Raw genomic sequence first — 25141 nt, forward strand, 5'->3', positions numbered from 1 at the left:
TACATTTTTAGACTAGCAGCAGGGACTCAAGTCAGAAACGCCTAACAAAGTGAACCAATGAATTGGTTAGTCAAACACTCTTCATATAATTAATTAAAATACCTTTATTTGCATGGCATGTTCAATAGAAACAACGTTTAAAAACTCCTACACATGTCGTCCGCATGGCCTTCATCGAAATGCGTCAGAGTTTTTCCATCTTTGTTACCATTGAACATGCCATACAAATGAAGGCATCTTAATTAATTATATTACGAGTGCCTTGGTCCTCCTTTCTTTTTGATGACCAATTTACCCCTTTTGTCTACCAAAACCTACTATTGTGTACCTTAGTGGTGCTTCCCTTCCTCCTCTTTCTACAGCTTATTGATTTAACATGCATCATATCTGAAACTGTACTCAGAACTAAAGTCCTAAATATTTGACTAGACCACTTAAAGTTAACACTTAACTTTTATGTCCCACACTCAAATGTGATATGTATTAGTAGCAAAGACCTGGCAATCAAATAATAGTCTCAGAATGTCTTTCATGTATAAACAATCGTTTTTTGGGTTAAACTTTATTTGACACCTATGTCATATGTCATAACAGCTGACATAACCTGTCATAATATGGTCATAACACTGTCATGACCCATATATTTACACCTGTTGTGACATATATTGTGTTATTTTATGGCTGGTTGTGACAGAATGTCATAACCCACATTTATTCCAATTCGTTTTGTCCCTATGGCAAGAAGATTCCTTTCAACGTTTGTTTCTTAATAAGTGCTTTGTTGTTATTGTAATGAATTCTTTACAGTCATGTTTTTTTCTCATCATATTCGAAAGAACTTGTAGAAAACACACTCTATGACACTGTCATGAAGCATTATGACCATCATAATGGTATAAGCGAGATAGGCCTATCACGTGCATGCTCTTATGTCAGTCATCAGTTAAAAAGAGGGTGTCTTGTCCTGCTCCTGAACTCTGCTCCTGAACTCTGCTCCTGCATTCATCCCAGTCATCAGCAACAGAACATTGGGGTAGGTGCATGTCTGACATCAATGTGTGCACAATTACAATGATTAAAGAAATATATTGAACATATTCAATTATTATATAACATAACACACTGACACCTAGACTATGGTGTAATGGAATATTTTGCCTTGTGTGGTAGGTTTTGTGGGTTTCTAAAATCTAATGTAGGGGTCATAACCAGACAAAATATAAATACCGTGGTAGGTTTTGACACTCTTATGTAGGGGTCATAACCAGTCATAAAATAACACAACATATGTCACAATAGGTATTAAATATGTGTCAGGACAGTGTTATGACCGTATAATAAACAGGTTGTTAGCTGTTACGACATGTTAATGCTACCGTTTTTGTTGTTGTTTTTGTTTGTTTTTAATCACAATAGGTTACATAGTGTTTTGCCCAGACAATTCCCCAAACGGGTTCATTTAGTTCATTCATCGCTAATCCAAAGAAATGATATTATGCTGACATATTGCAGTATTTCTCATTATTGAAATGAGTTGTATTTGTGCATTTAACTATTCCAAGGCAAATACAAAATGACACTCAATTTTCCTAGTGTATTATAGAACCCTATGGGCTAAAAGTATTCACAAGCATTGCACTATTTAGGGAATAGGGTGTCATTTGGGACACAGGTGGTATGATATAAAATACCAATTAAACACTGCAGTGTTACCTGAGTGAACGATCCATCAGTTTGACATAAAGTGAATGACTGGGGGTACTTACCCTGTTACCCAGACTATATTATTCACCATTTTACAATTTAGACAAAGTGAAAGACTTGTCATTCAAGTGTGTGTATATATATATATATGTGTGTATGTGTGTATGTGTGTATGTGTGTATGTGTGTATGTGTGTGTGTGTGTGTGTGTGTGTGTGTGTGTGTGTGTGTGTGTGTGTGTGTGTGTGTGTCTCACACAAGGGATGGGAACCTGCCTGGCCTGGCCCACAATGGTGTATTTCTCTGTGTTGAGGGACTGTGGGAAAATCTCCTTCCCCTATTCAGGTCGACATTTTCCCCTCTTTTCATATAATGAGGGGAGACTAATGAAGGAAGGCAACAACAGAAAAAGAACAATTAACAGCAATAAGAAAGCAGTGAGTACTCAGAGCTGATCCACAATGTCCTGGTGGACGGGTTAATCATTTTAGGAAAGGGTTTAGAGACTTGCCTTTCACTTTAATTCATTTCTAGGGGGATTTTTCCTCTCCTTGCAGCAGGAAGGGAACTGTAACACTTGACATCTTTTGACATGCTGAGCTGTGGTTGTGTATTCCCACGCCGAGAGGAGCTAGAAAATTAAATGCTGCTCATTTCATTTGTCTGATTTACTGACTGACTGCATGTGTATGATTGAATAACTGACTTCCTTTTAATATTAAAAAAAATACTAAATAAAATAATATGATTCTAAATTTGATTCTGTGCTCAGCAAATATCTTAGAAATTGTGCTGTAAAACAAAATAAACAATCATTGAAATAACATGAAACAATCTTTGCACAAACCAGTGCACTTTAAGCTGCAATGTATTGTATGAAAGGTGCTAAATAAATACAAGTTTCTTGTAATTATGAATTATTATGACCTGGATAACTTCATGGCGATGATACATTATTTTAGCTTGATTTGGAATAGGAATTTGGGGCATTTTACAGGTCTAAAGACTTTGTGTTGGAGTAGGGAGGAGGCAGTCATGGGGTGGTGGAGGGGTCTGAAGAGGGATTGAGGCTGCCTCTTGCTGCTCCACCATCAGCCACCTGCAGCACAGTAAAAGGCTGCTTATTTAGCCCATCTGTCTGGTCTCCACTAGCAGATGATCTTGACAGAGAAGAAACAGACAAGGAGGGAGGGGAGAGAGAGGCAGGAAATGAGAAAGACAAGCGGAGTTGGTTTCTGAAATGTATTTTTGTTGGGGCGTTTATGATATCCACTTTTTCCTGTTTCAGTTTGAGAGCAATATTCAGTACATACCTATATTGGAGATGCCAGGGATATTTCTGATCTTCAGCTTCTTTCTGTAGCTCAAAAGAAGTGCTAGTTATACTTCACCTATTAAAAACGAAATCATGTAATGTCCTGTGTCTGGACTCATGTTAAACAACTCCAATTTAACAGTTTAAAAAAGATAAACGCAATACAGTAAGTGTAAACTGTCAGTATTAACACCAGGCCCTATAGTTCTTGCCTACCAGATGCTCATCATCAGCGAGGTTTCTAAACATGCACTTGACTAATATATGAGGGTGAACAAGCACTTAATGCAAACTGATGTAAATATCACAGAGTGAGCGTTTAATGCAAACTGCACAGCAAAAAATCCATGATAGTATACCTCATTGTCTCAAGGAAAATTAAATATATATATATATATATAGTATATATATATAATATAATAATAATAATAATAATATATGCCATTTAGCAGACGCTTTTATCCAAAGCGACTTACAGTCATGTGTGCATACATTCTACGTATGGGTGGTCCCGGGAATCGAACCCACTACCCTGGCGTTACAAGCGCCATGCTCTACCAACTGAGCTACAGAAGGACCATATATAGTATATAAAAAAATATTTTTGAAGATTTTAAATATTTTAATCATTTTATTTGTGCCTTTTCAAAACGACTGGACAGCACAAAATAAAATGTACACGAAACATGAACTGCAAACCACCAGACAGGCAAAGCAGGTAAATAGCCTTTTACATTATTTAAACAAAATTAAACAATTAGAATGGCAACAAAAATGACATGATTAAAATGCATTAACAAGCTACACCCGCAATAACATCTGATAAACACTTGTATGTGACCAATAAACAATAAAACATTTGATTTAATCTGCTGTTAAAGTTACTTAAAAGGTCTTCATGCTGTTGAGAGCATTAATAAGTAAACACAGGGTGATGATACTCATTAAGCTTTTAAAGCAGTCAGTTCTAGTTCTGTTCTTGTCCACCACCCATCAATCAGCAGAAGAGGGTGTAGCTAACATCAGAGCCCAGACTGTTCAATTGCACCTCTTAATATAATAAAGATCCGGTTTCACATGCAGGCAGACATTCAAGAGCCTGACTGACGCTCAGACTGACTTTTCCTCCTTTTTTGTCTAGTAAAGTTCTCTTACTTAATCTACTTTTTGTCTGTCTGATCTCCACTAGCAGATGATCTACTTAATAAAATAGCTATGGCAGAGCAGGGTTGCAATCAATGCCATTTCAATTTTGACCATTTCGGAAGAAAAACTGTCAGACCCAATGAGAACATTTTGAGTTGATATTGGCATTTTAGTGGGAAATGTTACTGTATTGACTTGAAATTGACCCCAGCCCTGTGACAGTGCTAGGTAAACACAAGTCCCGATACCTATTGCCTAAACAAGGGAAGAAGAATCAGAAGAGGGGAGAGAAAGAAGCCCCCTCTCACCCGTCTCAGCTGTGACAGTAACCAGGGTCCTGGGGAGTCTAAAACGGGGATCAGGAGTGAAGTGCAGTGAATTGCAGGAGTGCTCCAATCGCTCTGCAGGCAGACTTCCAGTGAGAGGGAGAGAGGGAGCATGTTGATGGTTATCTGGTTATTATATCCTCACAACTAGGAGCACTCCAATCTGTCTGCCATAGATGGATATGTGATTATAAGGTTATTGGATATTATTCATAGCTTAAATGATATTCATTTGATGAAGAGATTGACAAATGCATAGACAAAGACATGTTTTTCGTTGTGACTCTAGTGGTAGCATATAGCAAATAGCAAATAGCAAATAGCAAATATCAAATATCAAATATCAAATATCAACCATCATTTTTTGCCATTTGAGGTATCCATTTTTTTTTAAACAATATTTTCATAGAGGAAAAAAATGCTTTTGAATTTGTTTCAGTATTGTAGAATTTCAATACGACAAATTTCTCTCTTCCTCACTGAGTCGGTGGCCTTGCATGGCTTCTTACCAGCATACACCCCCCGCCCCCCACTCTCTCTCTCCCACTCCCCTCCCTGCCCCCACTTTGGGACGACTGCACCTGTCACCTGGGGGCCCCTGCCTGTCTGCCTCTGCTGCCTCGCCTCCACTACACTCAGGAACCATTTACATAACCTCATTTAGCAGTTCACAAATCAGGGCCATTAAGAGCAGCTACAGGAACCAAGGGTTCTAATTTCGCCTGCCTTTCACAGTGGGGAAATTGTGCGGCTCAGGCCTACAAATAAAGAGCCAGGGTCTTGGCTTTGATTGTTGATTGTGATGGTAAATGTACCGATGATTAGAACAGATTTTCCCTTTTATTGATTTTCTGGCAAATCACAGCGTGGGATTGGTCCTAGTCCTGTGGTGGGGTGAGAGGGCCTGGGATGGGGGGGGTCAAGGAGAGCTAGTAAGGGGGGTTATGTGCAGTAGGCTTTAGTATTTGAACATTTATCAATGTCTCCTTTAGGATGAACTTCTATAAAGGTATGAAGAGAAACTCAATGATTCACATCTACCGGCTATTCATCATGCTTAACTATATCATAAATGCTTTTTAATTTTTATTTTATTTACATCAATGTCAATATATAACACATAAAAACCCAGGATTTATTCATTCAAAACCTTCCAAAAAAAGTCAATAGAAAAAAAACCACACCATATTTCAATGAAGTCATTATTCCTCAACCTTGTTCATATGCATCACAAATGACCATGCAACCATGCATAGAAATCATGTGAAGCATTTACTTAAGCCTAAACTGCTTTTATGTTTCATTAATGTGATAGCAATAAACAAATCCAGTGTCAATGAATTGCACAAGTCAAGAGCTGTAAAATTATTTTCAATCAGCATTCAATTTGGCAAAGATGGGGGGGGGGTTCATAGAATAAGGGGCTTGAATGATTCAAATTTCCACTTGTTCACTGCCAAACCTGGAGGTGCCTGGCTACAGTGGTGGTTCGCTTTATGGGCCATTTTGAAGGGCCATTCTCAATTAGTCAACAAACCAGAACTTCTCTCAGTAGCCTATAGTGCCTAGACTTCACATGTGTTTGCACTTCAGGCTGGAATATAGGGGGCGAGGTGGAGGCTCTGCATGCAAGAGATGTAACATAACACCAGCAAACCCACAGCTGGGATTATGTAAGAAAAACAACACCAGAAATGGACACACCAGCTGTATAAAATATAGTATATGACAACATCGGTTGGGTCAGGGGCATACCAGTGGAGGCTGCTGAAGGGGGGATGGCTCATAAAAATGGCTAGAATGGCACAAATGTCAACCATGTGTTTTATCTATTTGATACCATTCCACTAATTCCGCTCCAGCTATTACAACAAACCCATCCTCCCCCATTAAGGTGCCACTTCTGTGGGTCATACACAGTGTAACATTAAAATGTGTGTGTATGTGAGGTACGATTCACTAAAGTGTATGCCCCTGCCATGTCCAGCTTGATCAAGTTGCTCCAAATACCGATTGAGCTGTTTCACTTGAGGCTAATTTATGACAAGTGCACAGAGCAGGTTTGTGGGGGTGGGGATTTAGTAGAATGGTCCTTGAGAATGCTATAGCAACGGCATAGTCTAGGGGAGGTAGGCCTCTGGTACAACCACAGTAAAGTAGCTGCAGTAAGGCATGGTAACAGTGATAACACACTAAAAGATAATACTAAATATATATGATGTGTGTCAAATTCAGCCCTGTTTGATCAAAATGAAAGCCCTTTAGTCACACCTGTTTCTTTCAAAGGTGATCAAAATATTACTTAGAAACAGAAAATCAAGAAAAACACATAACATCTAGTTTTGTTTCACATCTGGTTGAGTTAACTACTAACTTGAATTCAACATGAAAAAACAACATCACCCTGTAATTGGATTTAGATTTAAAAAGTTGGGTGAGAAAAAGTCAATAATTCCCTCACCTTGATGACACTCTCCAAATCCAATCAGTTTTCCACCTTGATTCACATTGTGTTTTTATGTATTTACATGAAGTGGAAACATCGTTGATTCAACCAGCTTTTGGCCAGTGGGCTGCAATTGGTGGTTGGTTATAGGCCTATGTTTTTAACTTCATGATGTTTAGAATCCACACATGTATAAAGAGGTGGACTATAGCTTAAAAAAATACTTTCTGTAGACCACATTTTGTGACTTCAAGAGATTGTCAACTCATTGCCTACAAACTTTCCATCCTGGCATTCATGAATTCTTGTTAAAACGCTCTGGGGATATAAACAACTGTTGTTTCTGTGTAGACCTAACGAAATTACATTTAATGAACAAGTAATTGCTACAGATAGAATGGCCGGTTTGAAAGCAAACAGCCTAATTGATTTGCATTTTCCATTTTTTTTTGCGCTCGGGCTCCGCCCTTTGAACCCCAACCGGCATTGTCTGTGAGCTTCTATTGATTTGGCTGTGTGTGTATCCCTCCGCATGTGTTTCCCCTCATTAACGGATAACGGGGTCCTGATTACTCCCATCCCCGTGTTTAATGTTCCTTAATGTCTACTTTGTTCCCGTGTCATGTCGGAGGGCAGCGGGGATAATGAACCGGTGGGTGGGCCAGGATTGGATTGTGTTGGATGTGGGGTATTAAGGAGGATCAGCGGTTAGGTTAGAATATCAGCACCTTTGAGACAGACTGGGGCGCAGCATGTGGCCTGAATGCCTCCCCGTACCGTTTTGTCGCAAAAATGACTTAAAATGATCTATAAATCAATAGAGAACATATGCCGTCACTGTGCACATCGTTGGCAGTATAATTAAAAACCAAAAACAAACAGTTATTTGACAGACTAGCCTGAGCGGAGTGCAGTCAATGTCACTTGGAACAAGTTTCTATGACCATGGGGTGTAAAGTATTAAAGGTAAGCCTATTGAACTTGTAAACTTGGTTTTATAGACATATTTAGCGCCTCCAAACACAGAGAGCTCCAACTGTCTCCATACGCCTTGACCTAGGCTACCACCGATTTTCGTTCCTTCAGATTTGGTTTATTACTGACCATGAAACAAATGGTAGGTACAGTATTCATTGCATTCAACTGCTGGGCGGGAAATACAATACAAAGTAGAACTACCACGTTACATAGACCGAATTGCATGTTAGCTAATTGTTAATTTAAACGGCTCGCAGCGGCTAATTATGTCTACACAGCCAAGGCTATTTGCATGATGGACTATCGCCACCTGCCTCCGCGTGAGGAGGCCCGCTGCCAGGGCAAACTATATAATTACAGAACAGTGGTGGGGCAATTTTTGACTGGCGTGCCTTTTGTGTCGCATGAATTCGTCATAATGGCATATTTCATTAGGGGGCCAATGGCACCCCTCCCGATTGGTTCAAGAACAAAACGAACGCCTTCCAACGTCTCAACAGGTTCTAATGCTATAGCCTAGCCATCTTCACACCGACCACTCCCAGTATTTTTCATTAGGCTGTATTTTTCATTTGCTTATTTTGGTGTGAGTTAAATAGACGTGCTTTGCCATTCTCAGCCCCGACCATTGAATTGGTCAAACATATACTTAGGGGGATTATTTTTAGTCTGAAATCATCATGCTGTCATGTCATAGTAATTCTGAGGTTATTAGGGAATAAGGTGTCCTGATTGGACTGCTTGTTATTTTGGCTTGTTATCAACAGGCTAGTTATTTTAGTAACCTTTTTACCTCGTTTTGTTCACCCCTTTTAAAAACACTTCCTCAGTTGGGCACTGTGGTTTGGCTATAGCCTACTTGTGCCTATCACTGTAAAACTTTCCCCAGTAAATGTACAGCATTATAATGGCAGCAGAGTTGCTAAATACTGTAACTCTGCTGACTGTATAATGCTGTAAATGTACAGTACAGCATGTTACCTTAATACGTTTTATGGTACCAATACTCTTACTGTAATGTTTTTTTTCTGCAATTGTAATGAATGAATGGATGAATGAATGAAATTCATTGGTGAGAGGCAGGGTTTGTATTTTACAGTAATTGCATGGGATTACAGCATATCAAATATGTATATTTGGTCTTTAATATCACTTGCACTTCTAGAGGCCTTAACAAAGGCTTCCAAACTTGCAGTGACTACAGGGAAAAACAGCCCGAGGACATGGCAAATATTCAACCATTAAAGGTTTGCGTTTTTCCTAACAATTAAATATACACATGTAATTGTTGGGGTACAACTACCATATATCAGTAACATTTGTACAGCACTCCCACTCACTGGTGCAAATAATGTAGCCTCTTACAAAATATGTTAATGAGTCAGATATAACAATAGCATGCACCCACTACTGATCAAAAGATTTTTGGGCTTTAAAAATACAGTAGGGAACTGTATTATGTAGGGTGGAATTACAGTGCCATTTGAAATACAGTACTTATTTAGATCAATGTCATGTTAAACCAACAATTAATTTGAATTTATATGGTACATTGATGTTAGTTTTATTCTATACCTGTAATACTGTAAAGAAAATAAAAACATTTTTTTAACACCATCTATACGTATTTTTATTTTGACATATAAAAATGACAAAATAGATATTTAGCTGATAATTTAATTTAATAATTTCACCATGACAGATTTGAGTGCTTTTGAACACTCTGCTTTTTGCTAAATGTGTCATTGATTTCACATGATATTTCGATATCCACGTTGGTCCTAATGAGGATTTTAACGGATGTTTTCTGTTGTTGCGGTTCCATGTCAATAGGAGCAACTGTCAAAACAACTTCTCTATCTTCCCGTCTACTTCCTGTTGTAAATCGCATAATGTTTTTGAATACGCACCAGGCTTATCATGAAATTCATGAAAACGTCATTTATGATATGTAAAATTATATTCTTATTCGTGGATTAATTTACTTACTGATGCCTTTCGATTAAAACAAATACAATAACGTAATCGAAAATGTTAATGAAAGGCTTCAGCTAGAAATAAATTGATCCACGAATACGAATATAGCTTTACATATAATGACCAGGTTTTCATTAATTTTATGATATGCTTGAATCCCATTCAAAACCAGTACGGGACTTGAAACAGGAAGTAGGCGGGACTTTCATAGCGTATTGTTTAAATGAGTCGCAAAATTGCCCAGTGCATCTTGGTTGGGTCATTAATGCTGTATTAAAGCCGAATAACTCTTGTTTTCTCTGTTTGACTGTGGCAGGGGAGTGAGAGCATCCATTTCAACTCCTCTAAATACATTTATCCAGTTCACTAAACCCGTTGTGAAAGCAGACTGAAGCTCAGTAGGTGGCTTGCAATGTCCTCCAATTAAGTTCCATTATGTTAAACCTTTTGCCGTTTGAAATATAGCCGCAGCTATTTTAGTGGTGGATGGCGGGGTTCTTTTTTCTGCGCCACGCGCGCAGGCAATCAGTCTATATTAAAAGGTGCACGAGGAAGAAAACAAAGTTTGTCAGTGAGACAGGAGAAAGAGACGATTACATGCCAAAGACCTCATGTTAACACAGTTAGTAATGGCTCGGTGGCTACGAAAGGACACCCACTGGTACAGTAGCCTACAAGGCAACCTGGTCTAGTAGCAAAACATATTATATGTTACATAAATCCGTGTCACTCTATTTTGTCTGATATGTTAAGTTACATTACATTGGCCAAGCAATGTAATAGCAGTCATTCAATACAGTACGAATTGTAGGATGTTACTAATGTTACTAATGTACCTATGTTACTAATTCCAATTCGTATGATATGTTACGAATTTAAATTTGTACAAAATGTTCTGAATTTGCAATACATATATGTTACGAATTCCAATGTGTTGTTGCTAACATTAGCTAGGTGGCTAATTCTAACGTTAGATAGGTCGTTAATGGGTTAGGGTTAGGGGTTAAGGTAAAACATTTAATCTTATTGGTGTCATACACATTTTGCAGATGTTACCCCAGGTGCAGCGAAATGCTTGTCTTTGTAGCTCCAACAGTGCAGTAATACCTAACAATACACACCAATCCCCAAAATAAAAAGGATTTAAGAAATATCAGGACAAGCAATATCATAGTCCGGAATATAAATATATACAGTACCAGTCAAACGTTTGGACAAACCTACTCATTCCAGGGTTTTTCTTAATTGTTTGACTATTTCTACATTGTAGAATAATAGTGGGGACATCAAAACTATGAAATTCCACATACGGAATCAGGTAGTAACCAAAAAAGTGTTAACTTCTTATGGGCAGGTGGGACAGTAGTGTCCCACCCGGCCAACATGCGGTGAAATTGCAGAGCGCGAAATTCAAAAATACCAAATATTTAACATTCTTGAAAATATGTGTTATACATCAAAATAAAGCTTAACTTCTTGTTAATCCAGCCACTGTCAGATTTCAAAAAGGCTTTACGGCGAAAGCAAACCATGCGATTATCTGAGGACAGCGCCCCGCATACAAACACATGAAAATCATATTTCAACCAGGCAGGTGCACCACAAAAGTCAGAAATAGCGATATAATTAATGCCTTACCTTTGAAGATCTTCTCCTGTTGGCACGCCAAAATGTCCCAGAAACATCACAAATGGTCCTTTTGTTCGATAATGTCCTTCTTTATGTCCAAAAATGTCCATTAATTTGGCGCTTTTGATTCAGAAATACACCGGTTTCAACTCGCCCAACATGCCTACAAAAGTATCTAATAAGTAACCTGTAAACCTGGTCCAAACAACGTTCCTAATCCAACCTCAGGTACCCTAAAACGTAAATAATCAATACAATTTAAGACTGAATAAAAACGTGAAGCTCGCTCCAGTTCACGCGCACCAAAACAGGAGAGTCCACCTAGAGCGACACTTACAAAGAACAACCCTACTTCTTTATTTCTCAAAAGAAAAACATCGAACAGTTTCTAAAGATTGTTGACATCTAGTGGAAGCTATAGGAACTGCAACCAGGTTCCTAATAATAAGGGTATCCCATAGAAATCCATTAGAAAATCCTATGACCTCAATTTTTTTCCCCCCTGGATGGTTTGTCCTCGGGGTTTCGCTTGACAAATCAGTCCTGTCATACTCAGACATTTTTTTTAGAGGGTTTTCTATCCAAATCCACCAATTATATGCATATCCTACCTTCTGGGCCGGAGTAACAGGCTGTTTACTATGGGCACGCTTTTCATCCGGACGTGAAAATACTGTCCCCTACCCAAGAGAGGTTAAACAAAATGAATATTTTATATTTGAGATTCTTCACAGTAGCCACCCTTTGCCTTGATGACAGCTTTGCACACGCTTGGTATTCTCTCAACCAGCTTCATGAGGTAGTCACCTGGAATGCATTTGGATTAACATGTGTGCCTTGTTGAAAGTTAATTTGTGGAATTTCTTTCCTTCTTAATGCGTTTGAGCCAATCAAATTGTTGTGACAAGGTATACAGAAGATAGGCCTATTTGGTAAAAGACCAAGTCCATATTATGGCAAGAACAGCTCAAATATGCAAAGAGTAATGACAGTCCATCATTACTTTAAGACATGAACGTCAGTCAATCCGGAAAATGTCAAGAACCTGAAAGTGTCTTCAATGCAGTTGCAAAAACCATCAAGCGCTATGATGAAATAGGCTCTTCATGAGGACCGCCACGGGAAATGAAGACCCAGAGTTACCTCTGCTGAAGAGGATAAGGTCATTAGAGATTGTAAGAAATTGTAGCCAAAATAAATGCTACAGAGTTCAACTAACAGACACATCTCACCATCAACTGTTCAGGGGAGACTGTGTGAATCAGGCCTTCATGTTTCAATTACTGCAAAGAAACCACTACTAAAGGACACCAATAAGAAGAGGAAACTTGCTTGGGCCAAGAAACAATGGTGATTAGACCGGTGGAAATCTATTCTTTGGTCTGATCAGTCCAAATTTGAGATTTTTGGTTCCAACCGCTGTGTCTTTGTGAGACGCAGAGTAGGCGAACGGATGATCTCCACATGTGTGGTTCCCACCGTGAAGCATGTAAGAGGAGGTGTGATGGTGTGAGGGTGCTTTGCTGGTGACATTTTCTGTGATTTATTTAGAATTCAAGGCACACTTAAAGGGGTAATACTACTAATAGTGACCAAAGTTCAGGGCAGGGTACTGTGCTGAGGTTAGGTTGAAGGGTTGAGTTTAGGGTTAGAAGGGTTAGCTAACATGCTAAGTAGTTGCATGCTAAGCTAACATCCTAAGAAGTAGTTAAAAAGTACTAAGTAGTTGCAATTGACCTGGCATGAATTGTAGTAACATAATATGTTTTGCTCTAAGACCAGGCTGTACAACGCCATGCATGGCAACGCGCCTCCTGCCAGTTTGAGCGGGCTGACGCACCTCTTATTAATTAAAACATTCCCATACCTTGCAGCCAGTTTATACTTAGACTGTCATCACATTTAAAGCTATGCCAAAGGGATACTCCAAAATTCAACAAATGTAATAAAAATTACAAGCATACATTCCCCCAGCACCCCACCCTACTCTATACAACTTTAATGTCATTCCAATCTCAGCAGACCCCACCATGTGAGCCTCTTCAGAAGGAGGATGTGGAATGGAAGAGGGGCCTAGTCCCACATGGCATGCTGCTTCTCAGCTGTCTCAGAGCAGACTTTAGGTGAGCTCAGTCGTACTGACGGTCCACAGAGAAATGTGGCTAATTAACGTATGTATCAATGAAAGCCTGTGATTGAGATTCTGCGCATGACCACAGCCTCGTTGACAGCCACGCCTGCCTGACCTGGACCTCGTGAAGAGCAGCAGTAGCTCGTGTCTGTTTGTTAAGCGAGTGATGCAGCTTTGCATTCGCAACGAACGAAAAATAAGTCCTATTTGACACTCTTGATGTTCACTATCAACGGAATACAACATCTTAAATGGTCATCAAAGCAAATTAAAATATGATTATTATAATAAAATAATATTAAATGTAGTATCTCCTACTGTCTGCTTATATAAAGGCTACTTCATTCCTGATATATTTAGAAGAGTATGTCCATGCAGGAAATCGAGTGCTCCGTTCCAACAATGACCCATGAAATCAGGACCATTTCCCTGCACATTTTAATGGCCATTTGAAAATAAAACCATGAATTGTCAGTTGCGGGATAATGCATTTTCTAACCCATACAACAAAAAAGGAAGACTTAACATTTCATGTCTCCTCTCCCTCCGCTCCTTGCCCATTCAGGATTTTGACTGATTGCAGCTAGAGTATCTTAGACTATAGCCATTAAAATAATAAATGTTCACAGAAGAAACAAAACCAAAATGAAAGACAAAGGTATAAAAATGCGTGGGGGGACGACGACGACGACGCTCTATTCAGCCGGGCTATAAAGGCGCTCTGCGATGCATTTCATTGCTGCAACAATTATGCTGAAAAGGTCAAGTACAGCATCTTGTATTCAGCTTTGCATGACAACGGTCGTTCCCAATGGCACCCTATTCCCTACATAGTGCAATACTTTTGACCAGAACGCTATGGGCCCTGGTAGTACACTGTTTGGGAAACAGGGTGCCATTAGGGACGGAACCAAGTTGTATTTCACTTCGCAATTGTCCCTCTGGTGCGTTGTTCACACAATTGCTTCAAAATCCAGATAAATGCAGGACAATTAAAGATGTTTTGCTACCAGTTTGACAATAAGATTTACCACAGAGGAGGTGATTGCAGTTACAGTGTAATTGTCCTATTTGTCATGCACAGTAAGCAAGGAATGTTTGCCTGGTGTGATGTTAATTTAGAATAACTCTTAGCGAGGAGGCATGAATTAAGTCATTTTTACAAATCCTTCCTTATTCAGAATTACATTAAATGTATTGTGTAAAACTGTCTATCAGAATAGCAGACAAGCACAGCAGAGCTACAAAACCGTTAACAGCATTGCATTCATCAATCATCAGTCTGTCCACACAATAACTCAGACGCACATTAATAGGTCTATTATCTACATTATCTGCTTATCAGATCTGTATAAACCAGGGCTCTCCAACCCTGTTGATAGGGAGCTACGGTCCAGGTTTTCACTCCCTTCCTAATGTAGCACACATGATTCTAATAATTAGCTGTTCGGTAAACTGAATCAGGTTAGTTAGAACTGGGATTGGAGGCAAAACCTACTGGAGGATAGCCCCAGGATCAGGGTTGGAGAGCCCTGGCCTAAACCCTATAAAAGTGTCCACAAACCATTTTGCACATCGATTGACTGTTTACCAGCACGAAAATGTATTGACTTCAAAACACTGATTTGTCAAAAATCACATTAATCATTTGTGTCAGACCAATGTCTCCTTGTGCCATGCAGACGCCTATAGTCTACCTACAAATATAATTTTAGTAGATGGACTTCATGATTTACTATAGCAGTTTTTGTTGTTTTTAGAACAGCACCAGTTGCAGTAGACAGGATGTGCAGACTATTAGATCCTAATGACAGTTGAGTAGATTCTTCTCTCTTTGGAGTGACATAAAATATGCTTAGATTTTAAGTAGCATTCTGAAGGAGGATTTCGTCTTCATGGTTTTAATTAAATTAATGTTAATCATCACTGCACAGATATAGAAATACTTTAATGAGTATATACAGTACCAGTCAAAAGTTTGGACACACCTACTCATTCAAGGGTTTTTCTTTACTATTTTCTACATTGTAGAATAATAGTGAAGACATCAAAACTAGGAAATAACACATATGGAAGCATGTAGTAACCAAGAAAGTGTTAAACAAATCCCAAATATATTTCATATTTTCGTTTCTTCAAAGTAACCACCCTTTGCCTTGATGATAGCTTTGCACACTCTTGGCATTCTCTCAACCAGCTTCATGAGGAATGATTTTCCAACAGTCGTGAAGGAGTTCCCACATACGCTGAATTTTTGATATGATGTAGGCTAAAATGTTAAATTATTTGTACACTGGGCTAACAAAGAGTGTATGTAGGCTACATGAGTAAAAGGCTATAACAAAATGTATTATTTGCAAAAAACGAGTAGGCTTATCATTTTTGTTTAAATTGTCTTCAAAACAAACATTGTTCGGTGTCTAGCAAGACTCGTTATTGATCTCAGTTCTAAACAATCTAGGTAGACGTCGTCTAAGAAGTTGGGCGGCTGGTTGGGGTACCTGCACTCATCAGGATCTACATCAACCCACTTATTTACATCCTCCTGATTGATTTATGAGCCAGCTTGGATTTTGAGCTTTTAAAAGATATCTGAAGTCAACTGCGTAAAAATATCAAGCTTTAGGCCAAATAGTATATGGCACTTTCCAGAACATGTATAAATTATGTTGGTTTATTTTAAATGTCAGTTTGTTAAAGCTTTGTTTACCAAACCTTTTTCTGTTCAACTTGCCCTGATTGTAAATGCGTGTGAAAATGGTCAAAAGTTGTAACACTTGATTTAATTATCGATTGAGGAGCAAAACTTTGATACGTTGGGGGACAATCATTCTAACATTCTCCCTCTTGTTACTCAACTCAAATATTCTCAACTAAGGTAATCTTCTGGCTATAGTGCACTGACAATTTCGAAATAGTGAGGTTACCACACAGGTCTTATAGGCTGTCTTAAATATAGTATTTCATTATATAGTGTTGCATTTTAAATTAGCGTAAATAAGGGAAACAAACACTTAACTCAAATATACTACATGGCTAAAAGTATGCAGAAATCTGCTAATCAAACATCTCATTCCAAAATAATGGCCATTAATATGGAGTTGGTCCCTGCTGTGCTGCTACAACAGCCTCCACTCTTCTGGGAAGGCTTTTCACTAGATGTTGGAACATCGTTGCAGGGACTTGCTTCTATTAACCCACAAGAGCATTAGTGAGATGTTGGGAGTGATTAGGCCTGGCTTACTACAGTCGGCGTTCCAATTCATCCTAAAGGTGTTTGATGGGGTTGAGGTCAGGGCTTTGTGCAGGCCAGTCAAGTTCTTCCACACTGATCTCGACAAACCATTTCTGTATGGACCTTACATGGTGCACAGGGGCATTGTCATACTGAAACAGGAAAGGGCCTTCCCTAAACTTTTGCCACAAAGTTGGAAGCACAGAATCATCTAGAATGTCATTCATTGGATGCTGTAGAGTTAAGATTTCCCTTCACTGGAACTAAGGGGCCTTGCCCGAACCATGAAAAACAGGCCCAGATCATTATTCCACCAAACTTTACAGTTGGCACTATGCATTGGGGCAGGTAGCATCCGCCAAAACCAGATTCGTCCGTCGGACTGCCAGAGGGTGAAATGTGATACATCACTCCAGAGAATGTGTTTCCACTGTTCCAGAGTCCAATGGCGGCAAGCTTTACACCACTCCAGCCGACGGTTGGTATTGCGCATGGTGATCTTAGGCTTGTGTGCGGCTGCTCTGCCAAGGAAATCCCTTTCATGAAGCTCCAGATGAACAGTTGTGATGACGTTGCTTCCAGGGGCAGTTTGGAACTCGATATTGAGTGTTGCAATCAAGGACAGATGATTTTTACGCGGTACGCGTGGTCCCGTTCTTTGAGCTTGTGTGGCCTACCAATTTGCGGCTGAGCCGTTGTTGCTCCTAGACGTTTCCACTTCACAATAACAGCATTTACAGCTGACTGGGGTAGATCTAGCAAGGCATGCATTTGACAAACTGACTTGTTGGAACAAGGTGCCACGTTGAAAGTCACCGAGCTCTTCTGTAAGGCAATTCTACGGACAATGTTCTATGGAGATTGCATGGCTGTGTGCACGGTTTTATACACCTGTCTGCAACTGGTGTGACTGAAATAGCCCAATCCATTCATTTGAAGGCATGTCCACATACTTTTGTATATTTAGTGTAAGATTGCCTTGAGATTAGGAACTAATTGCTTTTGGGCTGATGGAGGTCTTGGGACGATAAAGTGGGGAGGACTTGCCAGAGTTGTACAATGTGACCGTCTGAAGACAAGCCTTAAAGAGAGCGATGAGAGCACACACGCTTCCAACAAATAAGTAATTCTAAACAGCTACAAGCCCAACACAAAGACCACACACCGTGCTACAGATATGGTAATGTAAGCTTGAGCCTCTCGGGGCTCTTCCTGAACAAAACAAAAGCACACCAACAAATACCTAATAGAACGCTGTTCTGTTCTATCTGATGCTGCTGAAAAGATGTCGCTTGAAAATGTCCAGAATTGTCACTAAGTTAACGTTTTAGGTAAATGGTAAGACTATAGCAACAGATCATAATAAGAGCGACAGAGGATTCAATCTCTCTGTAAATGAAAGAAGTTAAGGAAATTTGGGGATTTATCTTTTATTGGGCTATAATCATAAATCCGTTTAAGTATTTGTGAAAGATTCACACAATTGTGTCAAATAATTTGTAAGAGTGCTCCAGTGTGATCACTGAATAGTAGCTCTATCAAATAATGTATTGAAATTGACAATAAAATTGGCATGTATTCACACAATACCATTATGACCAATCAAGTATTGATAGACTACTATGCTAAATAACCTACATAATCAAATTATTGGTAAATGGATGGATTGTAAATAAAGCAAACTTAATTCGTTTGCAGAAAACCACCGCTCCTTTTACCCATTTCGCAGGTATAGGCTAAAACGGCAGGTGTGTTGAAAATGCATCTCACGTGCTTTATATTTGCCTGGCTGGCAGCCACAGCCAGCCACTGCACAAAGATGAGAGCGCTTGTAGGTAGGTAGCCTATTGGGGAAGAACAATTCTGGGGGCTAGAGGTTGCAAGATATAATATCAAACATCACATGCAGAACAAATAAGCACTGCAGAAGCTGAACAATATCGTTTATATAGAGAATAATCGACGAAAAGCTCTATTGATTGATTTAATGACTCTTATAAATGAAAAGTAGAGAGCCATTACAATCAGTGCCTCTTTAAAATCCACGCACACTGCTGTGCTATGTGGAGCAAAGTCTCCACAGTAAACTGGACGTCTGGTGTACTGTTAATTGCGTTGCCCATTTCTGAATTTCGATTCGTATTTCAGTCTTAGTATAAAACAAAGCTTACTCAAAACGATATTTAGAGAGATAGAGTGAACGGTGTTGATTGGTTAAGATTGAAATGACATGCAATGACGGCTGTAACTGAGCCAATAGATGGATACCAGCGACCTGTTGTTGCAGACAGGGCAACATCACTGCACCTATGCCATAATGGTACAGCCGTTGTAATGGGACGCTACTATTCACTCTCCCCTCGATGAAAGCTCGCGCTCAAATAAAAAAATAAAAATGGCGACCAAGGGCGTGCTTCCATCAATGGCTTGCCATACTAACCCCGCGCTGCAATGTAGCCAGGGGAGGGATTGCACTCAACCACCTGGGCCCTTAAATTCAAAATCAATAAGCTATATTGAAAGTCAATTATTTTTTCGATGAACAATTGCACAAAATAAATTGAGATAACCATACACAATCTGAAAATATTAGGTTTAATATTCCCTTTAGGTCAAATGCACAGTATATGAATATGGAGCCTTGGACTAAATTTCTGTCACATATGTTTATAGCATAAATATGTGAAATATCATAACGTAAATATAATGTCTAAAGTGGGCCTAATGCATAAAATAAAGAGCACGAATGAGTAGCCGTTTGCGTCATATTCGTACTGAAATAATTACAGTTTAGGGGCCTGGTGCAGTAAAGACTAAAGTATTTTGAGAGCCCTTTTGGTTGTTGTTCAATAGCTTATGTTTTGCAGACTTAGGAAGGAGCACGTATGGCTATTCATATATTGCCTAATCATAAAGACTACAAAATATTTGCAATTCCCATAATATCACAGTAACATAATAATAAATATTATTATTATATAATTATTAAAATAATATATAACAATATACACTGAGTATACCAAACATTAGAAACACCTTCCTGATATTAAGTTGCACCCCCCTTTTGCCCTCAGAACAATTCAATTCGTCGGGGCATGGACAAGGTGTGGAAAGCGTTCCACAGGGATGCTGGTCTGTTGACTTCAATACTTCCCACGGTTGTGTCAAGTTGGCTGGATGCCCTTTGGGCGTTGGACCATTCTTGATACACACGGGAAACTTTTGAGCGTGAAAAACCGAGCATCGTTGCAGTTCTTGACACAAACCGGTGAGCCTGGCACCATACCCCGTTCAAAGGCACTTAAATCGTTTGTCTTGCCCATATATCCTCTGAATGGCACACATACATAATACATGTCTCAATTGTGTCAAGGCTTAAATATCGTTCTTTAACCTGTCTCCCCCCCGTCATCTACACTGATTGAAGTGGATTTAACAAGTGACATCAATATCATCATAGCTTTCACCTGGTCAGTCTATGTCATGGAAATAGCAGGTGTTGTTAATGTTTTGTATACTCAGTGTATAATATCATACTATCAAAATAGTTGCAAGTCCTTTACATTACAACTAAATTACAAGAACATAGAGTTCGTCCCACACAATGGGCCTATGGGCCCGTCCCACACAATGGACCTATGGGTCCGTCCCACACAATGGACCTATGGGTCCGTCCCACACAATGGACCTATGGGTCCGTCCCACACAATACATTTGAAATGTACCATTTATATGTTAAAACATTCACGAATCAATTAAACACCACAAAATCTCTTCTCCACCGCATGCAAATGATAACTTGACGAGCCAGGGCCTCGTCAAGCAAATTACATTAAACTTCTAAAATGAAAGACTGCACGCTATTTTCATTTCAACCCCAGTTGATTTATCGATTATTGATAAACGTATGCTTAAATCAAATCAAATGTTATTTGTCACATGCGCCGAATACAACAGGTGTAGTAGACCTTACAATGCTTACCTCTGATAAGAGACGACGATTTGTCTTGAAGTTATTTGAGAAGAATACTGTTGTTTGGCAAGGGATTTGGTCGATAAGACGTTCTTTTAGTCAGCGCGTGTTTGATCTCCAGTGTTAAAAAGAACGCTTCGAGACCTCACCTAAATGACTCACCCAAACCAGAAACAGGCAGAGAACGTAAGAACGCTAAGAACCTAAGGGACGCCGAGTGCACACAAAAACCTGGCCTGAGTTTACCCAGCGTGATCCAAGTGAGATAGTGTGTACACAATACACGATTTGTGAGGCGCCGCGTTTTGTAGGAACGGCCACAGAGTACCACGAACCACATCTACTGACAACCGTTGATTGTAGCTATAATAAACGTGACCAAAGAGCCTGGAATTGGGGTTAAGCTCTATCAGGCAAAAGTTAGCATTAGGCTAATAGCAATTTAGCCTACCTACACAGCAACACTTAGTAACAACGATTTCGATCACACCTGGTCAAAAACAGGTTTTCATTAGTCGTGCATTGCTTAAAATCCATTATTGTGTGCATTTAACATAATAAGACAGCAAAAAATGATTTCGGTCTAAATTGAGACTTACTGAATTGACAAGCTAAAGTGGACTATAGACAAGATCACGCATTATTATAATTAGAATCATCATCTTTATTATTACTACTACAATAATAATATTATTATTATTTTATTATTATTTTTATTATAATAATATTAATTTTCTACAGGTAAAGGCCTATTAGTTTTCTGAAAATAATTTGACAAGGTTTCTCGTAGGCCTATGCATTCTCTGAAACAGTATACAAAACAATTTCAATAAATGGCTCTGAATGAATTTTATTACCATAATTAATAGGATTGTTTGGCTGTATTTAAGTAATATCTATCTATATAAGTTACAAGTAATTAAAACGTACAAATACCGATGGAACTCAAAGAACCAACCACAAGCCATTAATAGCGCTAAAAACTTTGTACAACAGATTGCTAAAAACTATATATTCAATTCAAACCTTTTACAGAAATATACAAGCTACGTTTTACATTAAATTCTATTATAAACCAGAGCCTTCTGTGAAAAAAATTGAAAAGCACCCACAGTTTTTCTATTGAGATCTTTAGCCCAATGACCAACACACAGGAGTAGGGAGGGCCTATGACCTCTTCATGTAGGACTAGCCCTGTACAGCGTCAGTATAATTTACAGAAATAAGAAATCCACCTTCAAAGCGAAGATTGAACTCGCATATCTTCATAACTTCATCTGTCGAGTTTCTTTCGTCTCCACTTACTGTCCTCATATCCAATTACATTTTAGAAGAGCATGAACTAAAATTCACCAAATGGTGTTGTTAAAAATGTACACAAAGTACAATTTGTTTGTTTGTTTGCGTGTCTGTTGAGTGACTTTGCTGAAAAAGCTTTGAGAGCAGTGTTGTATATGTGTTTGTGATCATAGTTTGTCTGGCTGTCACCATGTCCTGCGGCATAACAGATCACCATGTCCTGCGGCATAACAGATCACCATGTCCTGCGGCATAACAGATCACCATGTCCTGCGGCATAACAGATCACCATGTCCTGCGGCATAACAGATCACCATGTCCTGCGGCATAACAGATCACCATGTCCTGCCATATAACAGAGCAGAGCACTGCAGGGCCGTCCCGTAATCGGCGCTGGAGGAGTTCAGGTGAGAGAGGCCGGCTACCTGGGTCTGCAGAGACGGTGGGCTGGCGGAGTGTTGTGCTAGGTCTGGAGAGTGATCTGCACTACCCACCTGTTGGCTCTGGTGCTGACCTAGGCCTGAACCGTTACTGGACATGATCATAACATTGGCACCTTGTTGGTGGTGGGCCTGGACAGTAGTGGTGGGAGTGTGGGCACTGCCTTGGCATGGCTTTCCGTCTTTCACTAACACGGGCACAGCCACCCGCCGAGGGGAATGCTGCTGACAAGAACTACTGTCCTGTTGCATCTGCTGCTGCGACACTTTGTCCTTCGCTTGCCTCTTCATTTTATATCGGTGGTTCTGAAACCAGATTTTGACCTGGGTCGGGGTGAGGTGGATCATGCTCGCCAGGTGTTCTCTCTCAGGCGCCGATAGGTACTTCTGTTGTTTGAATCGCCGCTCGAGCTCGTAGACCTGAGCCTGAGAGAACAGCACGCGCCTCTTCCTTCTCGGGGTGCTCGAGAGCGGGCCCATGCCTTTCCCCACGTCTACTAGCGAGCCAAGGCTGCCCATACTGCCCATGTTCATGCCCGAAGAAGAACCCATGAAGCGCGAGACTGAAAGCAGAAATAGGCCATTGAGATGATGATAATAAAACAATAATTACATTGCTTCAATATTTTAACCATAACAATACATAATGTGAATTAATTTAAAGCGTATATGTCTATAGCGTTCCTTTAAAACAAAGGCTAACATGATCATGTAATCATAGTTCTGTCTCCTAATGGAACAATTACTTAACCATAATTTGTATTTGAACGGAATGATATAGTTTACAAAATATTTGAAGTTGCATGATTGATTGCTATTAATTTAACTTGCAATCTGAAGAATAATAGGCTAATAAATCATTCGATTATACACCCCCACATGACAGGTGCATGAAACCTCTGTAGCCGACTCACAATAGGGGACAAATCAGCAACAGGTGTCTTTGTTATATCTTCATACACCCTCGTGACATTAAAATACATTTTTATGAATATATCACAAACTAAAACAGTTCAATTAATTAGCTTTCTTTGAACCCAGTCCCCTATTCACTGGTAAACATGGTCGTGTTGGGTAGACTGGCAAAAAGGCACAGCACGTTGGGTGACTAAACTCAATAAACCAAACACTCCAAAGTAAACCGAGGTATAGGCCTAATATATATCTGATGCCAGGTGCAAGGTTTATTTTAAATTGACAAATCAAATCACTCCCTCTTGGTGAAAAAAAAAGCAAAAACAAGCAGAAAACACTAAAAAGTTGTAATAATTTCCACGACTCACTTCAGTGCAGACCAGAGCGTATGGATCTAGTGTAGACTAGCTAATATGATAATGCGCTAACAAAAGCTATACGCTCACCTGTTCTGCTTCATGCAGAGTAAAACTCAAAGGTATAGCCTACTTACTCGTTGAGAATCGCGGGTCTGTGTTGGCTCCGTACCAGCCAGCGGCCGTGGCGCTGCCTCTCATGCCGTCCTGGTAGGGCGTCAGGTCGCTCATGTTCCCCAGGTTGCCGTTACAGTAGCCCCCCATTGCGGTGTGTGACAGCTGGGACACCCCCGTCGCAGTCATATGGTATGCCGCGGACACCGTCCCGTTATGGCCCATGTGGTGCTGCTGCATCATCGCCTGAGACACCTGCGGCTGCCGGTACGACGCGAGAGGTGACCCCAAGTTGTTATTCTCCATACTTACTTTCTTGTAGCTCTCCTCAAGAGGACTCAAGATATCGGAAACAGAAAAAGGAGTCGTATGCCTAGGGCTCATCGACATTGTTCTTGGGCTGTTGGAGAGGGGAGAAATTAGAAGGCAATTTCTCCTGGTTTTTTGTTGGACCAAAGCCCCTCTTTCTCTCTGGTTCCTGTTGTCTCAACGTCGATCCTTGCTAGATGAACACGTAGGTAGGAGAGTCGCCTGAAGTCCGCCTTAATTGCATTGAGTGGGAGCTGAGTTGAGCTGGGCTGAGCTTGGTGCTGCTGGCTTTCGTTTGTTTTAGCAGGGTGCCAGGTTTAAGCCAGAGGCGGGGCATCACCAACTAGGGCAACAATACAACGCAGCTCTATCCTCCTTATTGCATCCAAGTCATAATTTGACTTACGTGTTGGGCAAGGTACAACATGAGCTCTGCAGCTAGCCTCCCACAATACCATAACCAACTTGCATGTATATGCATGCGTCTCATAGGCTATTAATGTGTATTATAGATAGGCTAGGCTATTGATATCAGGCTCCTGTAGTAGCATTAGGTCGGTGGGTTATATATACTGTCGTATGTGTGTTGTCGTTGACAGTATAATGGTAGCAGTGGGCACAGGCACCACAATGCATTTTATTAACTGTAGTGGTGTTTACCAGGACCTCTTGATGAAAAGGGGCCTAGACGGACTTGAGAGTCTCAGAGCTGGAGAACCCACTCTGCATGCTTTCCAAATGTCATTCTATTCCCTATTTGGTGCACTACTTTTGATAATGTTTCACTGTTGCTGGTCAAAAGTAATGCACTATGGAGTGTTCGTGCCATTTAAGACACGGCCTCTGTTC

The 25141-nt window shown here is 39.9% G+C and overlaps 1 protein-coding gene across 2 annotated transcripts; it reads right to left on the bottom strand.

The window, feature by feature from the left end:
- Positions 1 to 24564, bottom strand: LOC118375374 (homeobox protein Nkx-2.1-like). Of its 2 annotated transcripts, XR_004823792.2 has the most exons (4): positions 24007 to 24564; positions 20869 to 23161; positions 3017 to 3060; positions 1 to 2863 (listed from the first exon to the last, which is right to left on the bottom strand). XR_004823792.2 is itself a non-coding variant. In XM_035761905.2 (2 exons), exons 1-2 carry the CDS (start codon positions 24371 to 24373, stop codon positions 22494 to 22496), a joined length of 1035 nt encoding a protein of 344 aa, XP_035617798.1. In that variant the 5' UTR covers positions 24374 to 24564; the 3' UTR covers positions 19468 to 22493. The 2 variants fall into 2 exon arrangements, 1 of the variants encoding a protein (XP_035617798.1); XM_035761905.2 differs by lacking the exons at positions 1 to 2863; positions 3017 to 3060 and having other exon boundaries at positions 19468 to 23161.
- Between the last annotated feature and the right edge of the window lie 577 nt (positions 24565 to 25141).

Source organism: Oncorhynchus keta, chromosome 35 (assembly GCF_023373465.1).
Source record: "Oncorhynchus keta strain PuntledgeMale-10-30-2019 chromosome 35, Oket_V2, whole genome shotgun sequence".
NCBI lineage: Eukaryota > Metazoa > Chordata > Actinopteri > Salmoniformes > Salmonidae > Oncorhynchus > Oncorhynchus keta.